This window comes from Rutilus rutilus (assembly GCF_951802725.1).
Source record: "Rutilus rutilus genome assembly, chromosome: 12".
Taxonomy (NCBI): Eukaryota; Metazoa; Chordata; class Actinopteri; order Cypriniformes; family Leuciscidae; genus Rutilus; species Rutilus rutilus.
The window spans coordinates 26,880,041-26,895,605 of NC_140217.1; the positions used below are offsets into that span (position 1 = coordinate 26,880,041).

General features: G+C 38.7%; 1 protein-coding gene across 1 annotated transcript in view; it reads right to left on the reverse strand.

Annotated features, from left to right (window-relative positions):
- Nucleotides 1-15,565, reverse strand: part of zc3h3 (zinc finger CCCH-type containing 3) — a 75,613-nt gene that overhangs the window by 59,507 nt on the left and 541 nt on the right. Inside the window, exons 2-3 of the mRNA XM_084426896.1 lie at nt 13,493-15,101; nt 10,940-11,136 (exon numbers count right to left, since the gene is read on the reverse strand). Coding sequence (XP_084283022.1) covers nt 10,940-11,136; nt 13,493-15,101 — 1,806 coding nt within the window. The remainder of the gene's footprint in view (nt 1-10,939; nt 11,137-13,492; nt 15,102-15,565) is intronic.

The following is a 15,565-nucleotide window of genomic DNA, read 5'->3' on the forward strand; positions in this document are numbered from 1 at the left end:
CCTTTTTGAGGGGAAAATCTGGTCCATGGTGTCCAGGCTGCCTAGCAGCGTGAATAAAATCGCGCTGCGCGCAAGGCAGCATGGGGAAACCCAGGCTACATAGAACACACAAATGACGGGAGCCACTCTGGTGCAAAACAGTGAATTCAGATGACACACAGCTGATATCTCCATCACTGTAAGAAACCACACACGAAAACTCACAACACATGGTAAACACGTGTTTGTGCACAGAGCAGCTCTCTTGCACTGTATGACGGGACAAACAACTAGTTATCCAGTCCGGTTCCATTCACACAGCACATGTTTTCCGAGAATATGGTTGTGAGTCCTGAAAATTTACATCTGTGACTCATGAGTTTGGTTACAGAATGCGCTGTGTGGTTGTCATACCCGTAATTGCTGAACTGTGTGTGAACCTAACCGTATTAAGGACTCAAATACAGGACTGACAACCATATTCTGCAGCTGTGTGAAAGTGGCCAGTGGTTATAGGTTTAAAAACAAACAAATAATTTTTTTTGCAATTTAGTTTGGTCACTAGTAGCACAGAAATTGACACTTCAGAGTCACAGTTTAAGAGTCACAGCTTTAAGAGTCACATTTACATGGGCTTCTGGGTTTGTAATTAGCAACTTGTGAAGTAACTTGGCAACTTGGTCACTTGCAACTTGGACAGAATGAACAAGGCAGATCAAAGGCCAAAAACCGAGCGAGACTGCATCAGAGAAGGTGGTGTAAATGGCTATACTTTGCCTGCAAGACCTGTAATTGACTGCGATGTGTTGAAACTGTTCTCGGATATGGTTACTAAAAATGATATGAACATATGTGGGCTCACATAACCACAGCCGAAAATATAAATGGATATTAATCAGTCCACTTAATTCTTACACTTCCTCTTCTTTCTTCATACACCTGTCTTTCATCAGTCATCTCTCATATCATATAAATGAACTAATGATTTTACTTATAGATCTGAGATTTTTTTATAGATCTGCAAAAAAGTAGATATTATGAGTCCATAACCTTGGCTATGAAACAAGTTGAAAAACTCAAGGTTGGAATACACTACACAACTTCTAAACTTTTAACAGATTTGAAACCACTAGGCTTCATACACTTTATAAATGGTTGACTTTCGAGTTGTTCCGAATATAACAAATCCACGCAGAAACATGCTTCATTGGTAGGTGAAGCATGACAAATAAAAATGTGTTCAAAGATCAGTTCAAAATATCAAACATGTTTGATATCCTCCGACTGGATGCAATCACAGTCTGAAGCTAAACGGTGTCCTTTAGACATCGTGATTTATTTTATTTATTTTTTTGTGAAAACGGTCATCTCTGACTGCCCAAAATCTACAGACTAGGTCTGACATTCGGCAACTAGCATCAATTTGTTTAGACTGCAAATCAAGGAGAAAATCTGGGCAAAAGTCAAGTTGTGTATTCCAGCCTTTTGTTGCATTGTTAATTTGTACAGAAGCGAATAGTTTTTATAAATAATAACACTGATATTCTCAATCCTAAAACAATGGCCAAGTTGTTTTCTTGTAAATTTCAACACAGTGTGACAACATACCAAAATAAAAAAATCATAGGTCAACTTTAAGAGTTTAACAGCTCAAAGTAGAGACTTGGGCGCTTGAATAATAGATCAGAAATCAGTTTGCGCTCACAGTCAAAGGACTATACTTTGACGGAGAGGAACCCGGAGAAAGAAGTTTACCCGGGCCTTTAATCTCTAGGTCTTTTTTCTGTGACACCTACCATTAGAAGACCTTTAACCCCATGAGCTTGACCCACTCCAATCCTATCCACTCTCAGAGAGGGCCAAAAAGCCTCATTATAGATGTGTTTGGCTGGCCTTAGACTGCAGAGTCTGCCTCCTACGTAATACCAATTTACTGTGATTATTATGGTAACACTTCACACCGTGTGGACAGATGAAGGGTGCATGGGAGGGACTGCTAAGATCAGATTACTGGAAAAGGGAAACTTAAAGGGCTTGGGCAAGAGGTAATATTATAACGTGCCATTTGTAGGAAACTTGCCATGGTCTTAAAACAAATGTTGTGCTACAAAAAGTACACTTAAATAACAGCAAAGGGGGCAGTTTGGTCAAAATATTAGTGCAAAAAAGTTTGCAAATAAAACAATATACACATTATTATAATTATCGTCATTATTATAAATATTATATTTTTTATACAGCACCTGTCAAAAGTTTGGAAACATTTCAATTTGTTTATGTTTTTGAAAGAAGTCTCTTATCCTCACCAAGGCAGCATTTATTTAATCAATAATACAGTAAAAACAGTAATATTGTGAAATATATACAATTTAAAATAATATATACATATATATATATACACATAATATATACATATATATATACACACACACACACATTTTGTTTTTAAATATATATAATATTTTATAATATGTGTGTGTTGTTTGGGCTACAACTGTATATACATGCATTTTATTACAATTAAGAACTAATTATATTTAGCTTATTTTAATCATAATTATTATTGGCGATTACTGGACATGGTAATTGATATACAGCAATTAGGTATCATCGCCACAGAAACTAGATGATGACAATCACTTGTGTCAACATTAATTAGTCACGTAAAGCTATATTTGGACTGACACTTCACAAATAAATCATACAAACAAGCATGTTTTAAGTCCCAAGAACCTGGACACATACCCACACAATGCATGTGTTGGAGGCAGAAATGGCGTGTATGTTCTTAAAAATTAGCAGTCATGTCCTGTTTAAGGTTTGTGATTTATTCTGTCCCTTGGGTTACTGGAGACCCCTCGGGATACCAAGAAAACATTTACCCCCAAAACAGGGAAGGAAAGACTGTAAGCGCAGTGTCCCGTTTCACTGGAGTTTAGATTACACTTTTCATCACTTAGCCTTCAACTACTGGCACAAACACTCAACAAATGATCTCACACACCAACCCTTTACCGCACAAACACAAAACCAGTTCCACTCTGACAATAAACACAATTTCTATTTCTGTTTGTCCTTATACATTTCCCATGTAAGCTTATATTAGACGCTCATCTCAAAGTTCCACTTAATCTGCAGGTGCTCACATGCAGTTTACACATAAGTGCAGGGGACGGGTGTGCCTGGCAGGTGGCTGTTAGTTGCGTTGCTGCCTGGGTGTGTCACGCAAGGCCGAACCGTGAGAAGCTTTAATTATGGCCAGCTGACAGTTTGACAAGAGAGCAGCCAGAAGCCTGGAGCCCCGCCACCACAGAGGAGAGGAGCAAGGCACAAGAGCACTGGATAATGTCTCTCTACGTCTGTCAGTGACTGTACACGCATTACACACTGGGAATCCATGTCGAGCACAGAGGTCTTTTGGTTAAACAGTTTGAGGTTGATCCGTTGTCCTGTGGTTGTATACTGGGTGTTGCTGTGCTATGCTACTACATTCTGACCAAATGATTTGTAAACATCTATTTATATAGAGAAGCTACCATGCTAAAATATTTTCTGTGCTCTATGATGCCCATTGCCACAATAACATGATCAACCAATTTCCTCCTTCTGATTTTTGAATATCTTAAAATATATTTTAACTTAAGATTTAGATTTATAATGAATTAATATCCACTGTAAATTACTTTTTTTTTTGCATCTGTGCATGTCTAAAACATAGTAATAATGTATGAGATGTCAATCAGCACACATGCATTAAAGAAAATGAATGCATGAAGTTTAACAAAAAATCTACAAAAGAATTAATCAAATAAATCATATGGACAGTGCTATTCAAAGTTTTGGGGGTTGTTTAAATATTTTTTAATAAAGTCTCTTGCTCACCAAAGCTGCATTTATTTGATAAAAAATAGTTAAAAGCAGTAATAGTGTGAAATATTATCACAACTTAAAATAACGGTTTTATATTTCTGCCACTTTTGATCATTTTAATGTGCCCTTAATAGCTCGAATTCATTAATTTCTTAAAAAAAAAAAAAAAAAATCTTACTGATCCCAAACTTTTGAATGGTAATGTATGGTGGAGTTCGTGTTAAAGGCTGACTGACAGTCTAGTGTTTGTCATTAATACAAACACAGTCGGTTAAGTCTTAAGTGAATATAAACAACCGAAAAAATACCAAAATAAAAACTGAACTCCACATTAAGCTTGTAGTGTAAATACAACCTGTGTGTTCAGAGAGCCAGTACTGCACTTTTAGTGTTAATGTGTCAGTGGCCTCAAAAATTGCCTTTCTAACTTAGTTGTAAAATCTTGGACTGTGGGGGTGACACCTTTTAAATATGAATGTAGATGTAGAGAACATGGTGAAAGTTATTAGCAATTGTACCAACAACAAGCAGACAGAGAAAAACTGACAACAGACAGCTGAGGGACAGACAAGTTGAGATATACTGCAGAAAATCCGCACACACACACACACACACACACAATAGCTGTTAACAGGTGGTGGGTGGTCCTCCCAAAGACAGGCCTGCTGGATACATTACGAGCAGGTTGGTGTGTGCGTGCCAGGACCCGTATAGAGCGCAAATTTGAGTAGTTGGATGTTTATTCAGTGGACACTGGTGAAGGGAAGAGATTACAACCATTAAAGTGCAAGTTGGCCCATCTGCTTGACATGCAGGGCCTGAGAAAGTGAGGTGGAATGAGCAGAATGTTCATCCCAGAGACTGAGGGTCGACGGTGTGCGAGTGCAAGCGTGACTGATGCAGTTGATGAAACCACTGTGGCATTATGGTATTCAGAGCAAATATCTCTCGGGTGACAGTTGAGAGAAGTTAGGACACTATGAAGGCCCTCAAAAATAACTACTATTTCTTTTTGCACTCAGATTCATCCACCATTCACATTATACTTGCTTTTATGTGTGCTTCTTTCTTCCCTATTCGCTTTCACCCTGTGCACACACACAAAGTTGTATCCATACAACTGCAATGCAACCGCATATCCACAGCTAACAGTATACAAATACCGCAGAGTTCCACAGTAGGTTTCCTGCTTTTTTAATCGCAGCGCTAACCTAGGATCAGGAGGGCATGTGGATCAAGTAAACCAGGGCCGGCTGACACACATTTGTCATAAACAGGGTATGTATTACAGGACTGGAGCTGGGATGCTTACTCAATATGGAAGAGACACATGTAAGAACGGGAGGTGTGGGAGAGCTGGGAATGAGATCCAGCAGATGAGGGAGCAGCAGTGGTGTGAAAAAAAGTGGCAGAAACTAAAGGAAGTGTGAACTAGTGAGTGATGCAAAAAAACACACTAAAATAAACAAACAAACCACATAAGGAACGAACGCTTAAGGGCAAGTGGAGACTGACGCACTGGCTGTCACCTCAAAAATTTACAATCTGTGTATGATTGCCAGCAGGGGGTTTAATTGGGCTGGGATAATACAAAACGACATTCCAGCGCTAGTGCTTAAAAAAAAAAAATTTATATATATATATAGAGTGGGGAGAGGGAGAGGGAGAGGGAGAGGGGGAGGGAGAGGGGCTATCCATTCATACCCACTCACTCGCCCACTCACCCACTCACTCACTTTATATGTATGGGTCTGTAAAATGTTAAAAAACATTACTATGTCAAATATTCATTGTTCTTTTGAACTTTTTAATAATCAAAGAATCTGTATGTAATTTAGTAATATCTGTAATAATTTGTATTTGTATCTGCTGAAAATTAAGCTTTTACATCACAGGAATCAATTACATTTTTTAAATAAATTAAAATAGTTATTTTAAATTGGAATAATATTTCACACTATTACTGTTTTTACTGTATTAAAATCAAATAAATGCAGCCCTGGTGAGCATAAGAGACTTCTTAAAAATCTACCATACATTTTTTTTTTTTTTTTCAATGGGTCATGTGATAGCTTGCCATATGTTAGGGTTCCCCCAATTGCAAAATCCCGGTTGCCAGGCATGTGCACGTTTTTTAACGTTGACTGAGTGTGCAGTTGTGCAATGAGGTGTAAAGCATTGCGTTAATCAATGGAAATGATACTATTTGCCTATAAAGTGACAAAATGTAATGCATGAGGATAAAAATCGGGGGAAAAAATAAATGAGACAGGATCAACATATACACAAACCCTATGTAAAACATTACCTTACTTACGCCGCACTTTACAACGAACATAATACATGCTTATGAGACAAAACAAATTTTGTCGAATGACCTGAACTTCTATAGATATTCCTTGCTTGTTGTATAGGTAGGAATGAACACTGTGTAGGGACCCTATAAATTAGGCTACAGCTATGCATAAATTAAAATGCCTCAGCACACCTCCTCCAAATTGAAATGACGTGATATGATCACAGATCATAAATCCTGCATTGCTCTTTTTTTTACAAAAATACAAAAACTAGGTAAAACCTAAAAGATTAAGGTTACAAGCCTATATTTAGGCGCTGTTGACATTTGCATGTGTGGCCACCGCCTGCATGCATGTAAACTTTACATGAGATGGTGAGGGACGGCACCAACAGAAAGAGTGTGAAATGTCAGTGAGAGCAGAGCTGTGAAAGACCGGACAAGTGATTTATAGTTAAATAAAAAGGTGCAAATTTTGTAATAGGACCCCTGGAGGTGGTCAGGGCTAAGGTGTGAATATAGGCACGTTTGTGGAATTGAGGTAACATGACTATGCCAGTATGCATTTACGAGAAGAGCGATGTGTCCAACTAAATCATAACTTAATCGTAAACCTTCCATATCGAAGCTTAAGCAGGTCAGCATGTGCATGCAATGTATACCTGAGATTGCCACCTGAACAAGACACACACTGCCCTCTGATTTACACATTAAAATCCCAATCATTTGCAGAGATGTTAAAACTTTGACCTGAACAGTGTGTATTTGAGTGTGTGGAATGGAAGGGGTAGGGTGGGGGTGTATACATCCTACCAAATAAAGCCACAGCAACTCTCCCTGAAGTTAATCGCTTTAACACATGGAGAGGCTGCCTACACAAACACGCATGAGGAGGAGATCTGAAGCCACACTCAGATATGTACACCACATTGCACATTACCAATATAATGCTCTATGCAATATAAAAAATTATTACAGGGTTTTTTTTTTTTACTATTTAATAATAATTAAGTAAAAACGAAAATAAATACTAAAACCAGGATTCTGGATTTTTTCAGGCTGTCTATCGCGTCACATGATCCGTCTGAAAAAAAAAATCGAATAAGCTGATTTTCTAATATGAAACATTTATTATTATCAATGTTGAAACCCGTTGTTCTGTTTTACAGGATTATTGTATGAATTTGAAAGAACAGCATTTATTGTAAATGGAAATATTTTGTAACATAATAAATGTGTTTACTGTTTTGAAAAAAAAATTCTTACAGATCTTAACCTTTTGAATGGTAGTGTACATGAATAATTGACTAATTTCATGTATGTCAAAAATGTTTGTTAAAGAAAAATAGTACAAAACAAACTCAAAATGTCCATTCCACGTTGTTTACCGTCAGTGAATCTACATAACTTACATATCCATAGATCCTATGAAATGTTTAGTTAGCAAACAAACAGGTTTTGGTTGTTTAATTAAAAAATCTAATAAAAAAAAAAAAATCAAGATGTGAGTGAAACAGTTGTTTGTGAAAACCTGAAAAACGGTATAGGACGATATGTAGCCACTAGGGATGCACCGAAATGAAAATTCTGGGTCAAAACTGAAACCGAAAATCCTGAAACTGAATTTCTTACTTTACATTATTTTTTATTTTATTTTTGTATTTGTATTATTATTATTATTATTATTATTCAACTTTTTAATTAAATTCAATATTCTTACTGAATCTGAATTTTTTTTTAAATACAAGCCAATAAATTAAAATAACCACAGTTTTATTTAAAGTAACACACCAATATTGGACAAAATATATTAAAATAATATTAAATATCAATATATTATTCTTCATTTAGTTGATTGGTAGAATCAGATTTAACTAGGGCTCTAGTTTTCTAGTTGACTAGTAGTCATTCATTTAAGCCATTAGTTGACTAATAGCACATCTATATTCATTTAATTAATATAGATTATTAATTAAATTAATATTTAATTAATGCCTCGATGTCTTGCAGTCAGCACGCTATACTTCAGCTTACACACTCCACACCAACACTTGGATATGCGCCTAATAATAGCGCACATTAATCTAGGTTAACGTTAGAGTGAGCGGCCACGTAAAGTTGCTACTACTTAAAAGTTTCAAATGATAAGCCATATTTGAGGTTGATAGATGATGAGCGTTTGGATTTCCACATACTGTAATTACCACAAGGACCCACCGTTAACGATCTGTGTGTCACACTGCTTGACTTCACCACTTCCTGTGGAATTTTATTTTGTGCATCTTCAGAAGTGGTGCCGCTTGCAAAGTTACCAAAAATGCTGGTATATAGGTGCTGGTTTGGCCTTTTTTCTCTTTCGGCCAAAAACCAAAAATGCAATTTTCGGTGGCCAAAATTTCGGAGCATCCCTAATAGCCACAGCAAACCATGGGAAGACCCTATAACTAAGGATGTAAATGTATCCACAAATATATGAAGCTGTTCTGTAGGGAGTGAAGACAAATCAGTGCACACTAAGTTGCCCTTATTTGTGTATGAACCCTCAAGAGTCCTAAGCCAAAATTCTGTTGAGACGCTTCAGGCGGCTTCATTTCCTCTCTTCTCCTTTTCTCCCTCCCTCTCATCTCCTCACTATTGTGTTCTGTCATTTATCTATTTTATGGGATTATCGAGGCGCTTCTCCCCTGCCCGCAATTCATTACGCTCCTAACTGCTCACTTAGGTTTATGCCCCTTTAAATCCCCCAACAGATAACCAACCAGCCTCGGTAAACAGATAGAGAGGGAGGGAGTGAGAGAGAGAGAGAGAGAGAGAGAGAGACATGTGGTGGGCACTCATCAGAGAAGGAATTAAGAGATGTCACGCGGCAGTGGCCATGGCAGTGAGGAGAGGCAGTTAGTGGTGGTTTTTAACGCGGCTGCCCTCTTTCTCCTCATTAGTAATTCAATTTGCTCTTTATTAGCCACTCTTATCTCCTGCACAGAGTCCCTCTGGCTAACCCCTCCATCACCCGCCCTGTCTTTCCCGCTCGCCCCTCTCTCTTCATATCCAACCAAAAAGATGCATCACCTGGCTGGATTGGAACAAGACAAAACTTCCTATTTCAAGACCTTGGTGGCAATAATATCAGAGAGACATAGGCAAATTTACAGGTATAGAAAAGGAAGGCAGTGATACTGACACTCTAATGTGCGCAGAAACAGAATACAGTGAGATTGTCGGTTTGCCTTCATAGGGATGGGGTGGAGTTGGCTGTAAAAACAGTGATTGCTTTCCATCAGGTTGGGCTTATATTCTCCAGTTCGTTAAAACAATCCAATTTGCAAAGGGATAATTACGCATTAGCTCCTTTTTATCTACTGAGCGAGAGCGCTGGCAGGGTTTGATAGTGTAGCCGTATACGGCGAGCCACCGCTGCAAATTACCCGCTATCGGCACATGTACACCATCACGGCCCGATTGGGCAATTAATTAACTCCTCCTATCCCCAGCGGATACGGGCCATCACACCCAAACCTACTCCCTTTTAAACCAATCAGGCTGTTGAGATCATGCTGCCCTCTGTTGGTCAGACAATAGACTTAATTCATGATATTCCCTATTTAGGGGATTTCAGACAAAAGAAAAAACTCTGCAGAGACTAAATACGGTCACATGTGTTAAACAGTTTTAAAGACTGTTAAAAGCCAGATATTTGCAGTTCAAAAGCTACCAATGGTAGAGAAGTTGTGAATTTTGCAGCAATAATGCGCAATATTCAAGCCTAATCATAAATTATAATATAGTGGCTCACAAAGCCCATTTCCACCTCTGATCAAATCAGAACATCCAAGTACTACCTAGTTCCCACCAATGCTCACTGTAAAGGCAGGAACATGCTACACAACATTTAAAATCTGAACAGTTTTTAAACTCTAGGCTTTGTACACTTCCTGGCTTTGTAAATTGTTTGAGTTAAATGGGCATTATACATTAAACAACTAAGGATCACACGCTACCAGACTTTTCATTCTAACTCACGTGGAAACATGCCACAAAAGCAATGAATGTGTTAGAAAATCGGCTCAAAACATCAGACGTGCTTGATAACCTCTGACTGAACAGAATTATAGTGGATAGAACTCAAGCCTGTGACCATACTATGCAATTTTCTTGCAAGATTTGTCAAATACAGACTGCCCAAAATCTGAAGACTGGCTCTGTCTTTAGGGAACATGTCCAGAATGCAAATTATGACAAAATCTGGGCAAAAGTTGAGTAGTGTATTTTAGACAATAGAAATGCATAAGTAGTAAGAACAATAAAAGGGTAAGCAAATGCCTGGTATATCCATAGGGATATATTAGAAATTAGAAGAAAAAACATGGAAAAATATAACAATTTGAAAAATGTGTTATATTCTATGGTCAGACTGCGACATGAGGGCACTCTGTGTACCACTTATATAGACAGTGCAGGCAAGTCTCTGAGATGGACAGGAAGAAGCAAAGATTTCCATGCTATCATCTATTTAAGACTTTATTTTCACAACAGTACCCCCCAGTGTACAGTTAATCTATGCTGAAGGTTTGTGTTTCCAAGGGTACATAAAGCCCATCTCAACCCCTCTCAGAGGAATATAAACAAAGCAGCGATAATTAATTTTCCAGAGATTGTTTTCGTTAATTACTAATTAAGCCTATTAGTCACAGAGGGGGTAAAAACAATCTGTTCATTTAAAAAGGCAGAGGTAAAGTTGCATTGCGTTTTGAGAGTTGCAAAGCATTTTGTGAATGTGCAGTCATAGTAACTGACCTGATCTTGAGGTCCCTAATGAGGTGGCGGTGAGAGAGAGGCGGCGGAGCTTGTGTCTGCCAAATGAAACCAGCACTTTGGGCTGTGCTCGCCTGGCATTGGTTGGACTCTTCACCTGAGCATGTGTCCGTCTCCACAAAGAATACCGGCTCCTTATAGTCTGCACAATAGGGCTGTATCTTCTCTCTAAGGAGGGACTGCATATAGACAAACACGCATTAAATGCTGTAAGAATTTCTTTAAAAAAATATATGATTTTTATTATGTTACAAAAGTCAATACAAAAATAAGTGTATCCTTAGTTTGTTCAATTGAAGTGCAAAAGAAATTTAAAACACTATGTGCTGCCATCTAGAGGACATTTTAAGAACAATACTGCTACCAGCTGTGACATTTGCAACTAATAATCATTTTAGACTTTAAAGGGGTCATTTAACACACAGGGTTTCCGCACTTTTTGATAAAATATGTTGCAAAATGTTTCTATGTTTAGAATTTGTAAAAACTCTAATTATAGAGACTGTACTCACAAAGAGCAGCCTATGAAATATTTATAGATTTGTTATATATTTGTATATTATATAAAAGGTTTTTCAATTGTATAAAGTAAATAACAGTTAAATAGCTGTTCATACTGTACATTGCAATGGCATCTGTAGCATTTAAAACAAGTGATTTAAGTTTTTTAAAGGGACACTCCACCCATTTGCATTAAGAGGTCCATTGTTAGAAAACCAGTCAAACTATTGAATGGTCGTGCAACATTCTCTCATTTTCCCCTGAGACGAGAGAAATCCATTATTTACCTTTTTCACTTCCTCCCACAATGACGCAAAAATCGTCATTTGACGTCATTGTTGGAGGAAGTGTAAAAAGGGTGGATTTCTGTAAAGACTACAAGCACAAGTTCCTCATCTTTCCCAGGGGGTGGGACCCGCTCACGCTACAGACCTATTACAGATCAGACTTTACTGAAACTGAAAGCAATATCCTCCATCTTGTTTGAAGCTAAGCTAACAGGCGCTGTGGAGACAGATGTAAAGTAATGACAATAGCAGAGGAGAGTGCTCAATATGATATAGAAGAAGAGGATTTCGGAAGTCTGATGCTTGAATCAGGTGTTTGTGGCTACCTTTACAAGCCGCATTATAGCGAAGAGCAGCCGAGGCAGAAGACCTGCCTGCCGCGGACGAGGAGCCCGGACTGGCTCGAGTTAGGGCGGACTGGTGGCGCCGGTGATCTCACTATGCAACTCATAGACTGTAAGATGCAACTACGAACACAGAGATAGAGTCCGTCTGCGGCAAAGAATTTCAACGATGACAATTTCTCCTGGACAAAATCTCTGAATCAGACGAGGACGCGGACGTTTGTGTTGAGAACTATCCTAGTTTCGCACCGCATATGTTCTGACTGAACATCCAGGTACCATGCAATAATTCACCTTTTCGAAAGAAATACAAACGAGGAGTAATGCACTAATGAGTTCGCCAACTAACTAGACATTTTGTGTGAATGTGAAATGAATTTCAAGCTCTGGTGGTAGCTAGCCTTGTAGACGGAAGAGTGATTTCTCTTATAGGCAGATGTGCGCTTTCTGGATTAGTGGGAGTGGCTTGCGGAGCTGTGCATTGTGGGAGTTGTTGTCTTTCATACAAATGCGTCCTGAAGTTATTTTTTGTCTTTCCTCGGTCACGAAGGCACCAAATTCAAAAATTATTTTACATTTCGACTACATATATGACCCACTTTAAATAAAAAACAATGTTCAAATGGGTGGAATGCCCCTTTAAGCGTTTTATTTGTAATTTATTTAGTCAAATAGTATAACATTTTTAATAAAGCATTTAGCAGATATTGGATATAACATGAAAATAATTATCTATTTATAGTATCGGGCCATCAGAATTTTTATATCGGTGCATCTCTAAAATTATTCATAACATCCCACATTATGGTACATTATGGTACATAGTTCGTAATTTCTCAGGGTACGTTTTAACAACAATGATGTATTAAAAATGGAAACGTTTTTCCTTTACGTTTTTGCACATACAGACAACAATGTTGTCAAAATGAACCCCATTCACACAGATCCGCAAAAACGACTAAAAACGCTGTATGCATGCCAGGCCAGTAGTTGGCGATGTCACTTTGTAAAGAAACACTATGCAGTTTTAACTAATTCTCTTTTCCGATTTCACAATTTCGCAATTTTGTAGTTTAAGGAAACGGTATAGGCTAATGGTATAATTTTCGAAAACTTGCACTTTGAAACCCGTTTTCAAAAGTTTGTGTTTTCAGGTCCCAGAACTGTCGTGTTAATGAATGGCCAAACGCATTCAAAGGTTTTGGTTTTTAGTTCAAAACGCTGTAGGGTAAACGCCCCCTCAAATATTTCACGACACGACAAACAGTAAAAACAAGCACCGACCAATGGCAACAGACACCGACAAGTGCAAAACACTGATCCAACAAAACCAGACAATGTGTCTGTTGCCGCTGGTTGGCGTCTGTCGGTGCAGTGTGAACTGGCCTTAAAGCAGAACTCACTTGCTAACAGATTTTCTGATGATCTTGGTTTGGCTCCTGAGCTTGAAGGCACCAGCTGACAGTGGAGTGGTAGTAGGGTTAATGCGGGCTGAGCTTGAGGACACAGCAGATCCCTTTTCCCCCTTTTGAGCATTCTTATTAGCGGTCCATCGATACACTGTGCTCTTATGGGTAGTCCTAGAAGTTGAGCTAGATGCATTTGCTGTCGCATTTTGTCCAGCCGCCTTCCAGCGATAGCGGCTAGTTTGTCCAGCATGGGATGTAGTAGCACCCCCAGCTCTAGATTTTTTGGATGAAGTTGTCAAGGTTGTGCCGTATCTCTTTTCTTTTTTGGGCCCCTCCAGTCCACCTTGAGAGGTTCTTACAGGGATTTTAAGAGATTTGGGCGAAAGAGGCTTGCGTAGCATTTTCGTTGAAGTGTTTGCTTTCCCAGCTGTTGACAGGGAACAAGATGAAGACACCCATGTGTACTTTGAGGTCTTAGGATCTCCAAGGGAGAGAGACAAAGGCTTGCGAGACACCCTTTTGTTGGAGCTGGAGACTCTTTTGACAGTGGCTGTCCCAGGAGAGGATTCAGAGGCTGGGGAGAGAGAATTCACTGGCTTAGGTGTGCTTTTTATGTTTACCATCTCTTGGTTTTTCACCCAAGTAAACCGAGATCTCTTACGGCATGGCGAGGCTATATGTGTCTGAGTTGAGTCTAGCTTAAGCTGGGGCTTTGCGGGACTCAAGGAAGCCTGAGACTGAAGGAGCTTTGCGGGACTCAAGGAAGCCTGAGACTGAAGGAGCTTTGTGGGACTCAAGGAAGCCTGAGACTGAATGAGCTTTGCGGGACTCAATGAAGCCTGAGACTGAAGACGCTTTGTGGGACTCAATGAAGCCTGAGACTGAAGGTTAGAAGTAGAAGAAGCCATAGAAGAATCTTTATTGGCTGATGACAATACGACAGTCCTATTGGATATGGCAGCAGTGGGGAGGTGTGGTTTGACTTGAATTTGAGCTGGAAGTTTAACAGTTGAAGGGATAGAGGGATTGTTCACAGCTGAGGATGATTTAAAAGTGGGTTTTATCTTCCTTTCAGGCTCTGATGATAAAGTCGAGTCAGTTAATTCATTGGTAGATGAACAGCCATGATCGTTTTTTTCTGTTGCAGATATAAGCACAGTCCTTTTTCCACTGGCGTCACTTTTCCTCTCCTTTGAAGTATCACTTAGGACACCGAGCGAATATGTTGCAGATTTACTCTTCGTTTGTTCTGTTGTCAACTTTTTAAATAAAACACTGTTATTCCCAACAAGTCCAACATCCTCCCCAGTAGCAGTGGCTCCAGATGTAGCGATGCAGTGAGGAGGCTGGTTCAGGTGGTCCAGAGCTGGGTGAGACTCATGACTCCCAACGGCCCTGTTTGTCTTGTTGTTAAGGGAGTATGTTTTCCTCCAGCTGCCAGAAGAATGAGGCACATATGGCTGTGGCATTGATGAACATGACTGTGTGTAATGTGAGGCATGACCCTGACTCTGGCCCCTCCTTGAACCGTGTCTGGCATGATCCCACTGGGCAGAGCTTGAGGGAATGTCACCGTGAGTGCTTTTATAGTCATTAATGAGGTCTGCAAAGTCAAGAAGTGTGAAATTAGATGGCATTCAAAGTCATGAGATTAAACTCAAACTCAACTGACAAGATATACAAGATACAATATAAACTTCAGTCAATGCAAGATATATATCCTGGAATAGATTTTTCAATGGTATCTTTCCATTTTCAATGGCAATTTTTGTAAACTATCAATTTATGCTAAATACTTCAAATTAATTTAAACTTTGTAAAATAGTATAGTTGATAACTACAAAATCAAATGCAGAGCATATGTAATCATTAAACCAAAATTATAGAATATATGCTAGAATATTTTGGATTAATTTTGCTAAAGGTCTATACCTTGCCTTATATGTGGCAAGAAATGTTTATGTAACTTAATTGTGGTTTCAAAGTTTGCAAATTTGGGAGATCATCGTTTTCAACCATTAATGTTTCATCAAAACTATTTCTATTAGCTACATATTCAACAGCTAA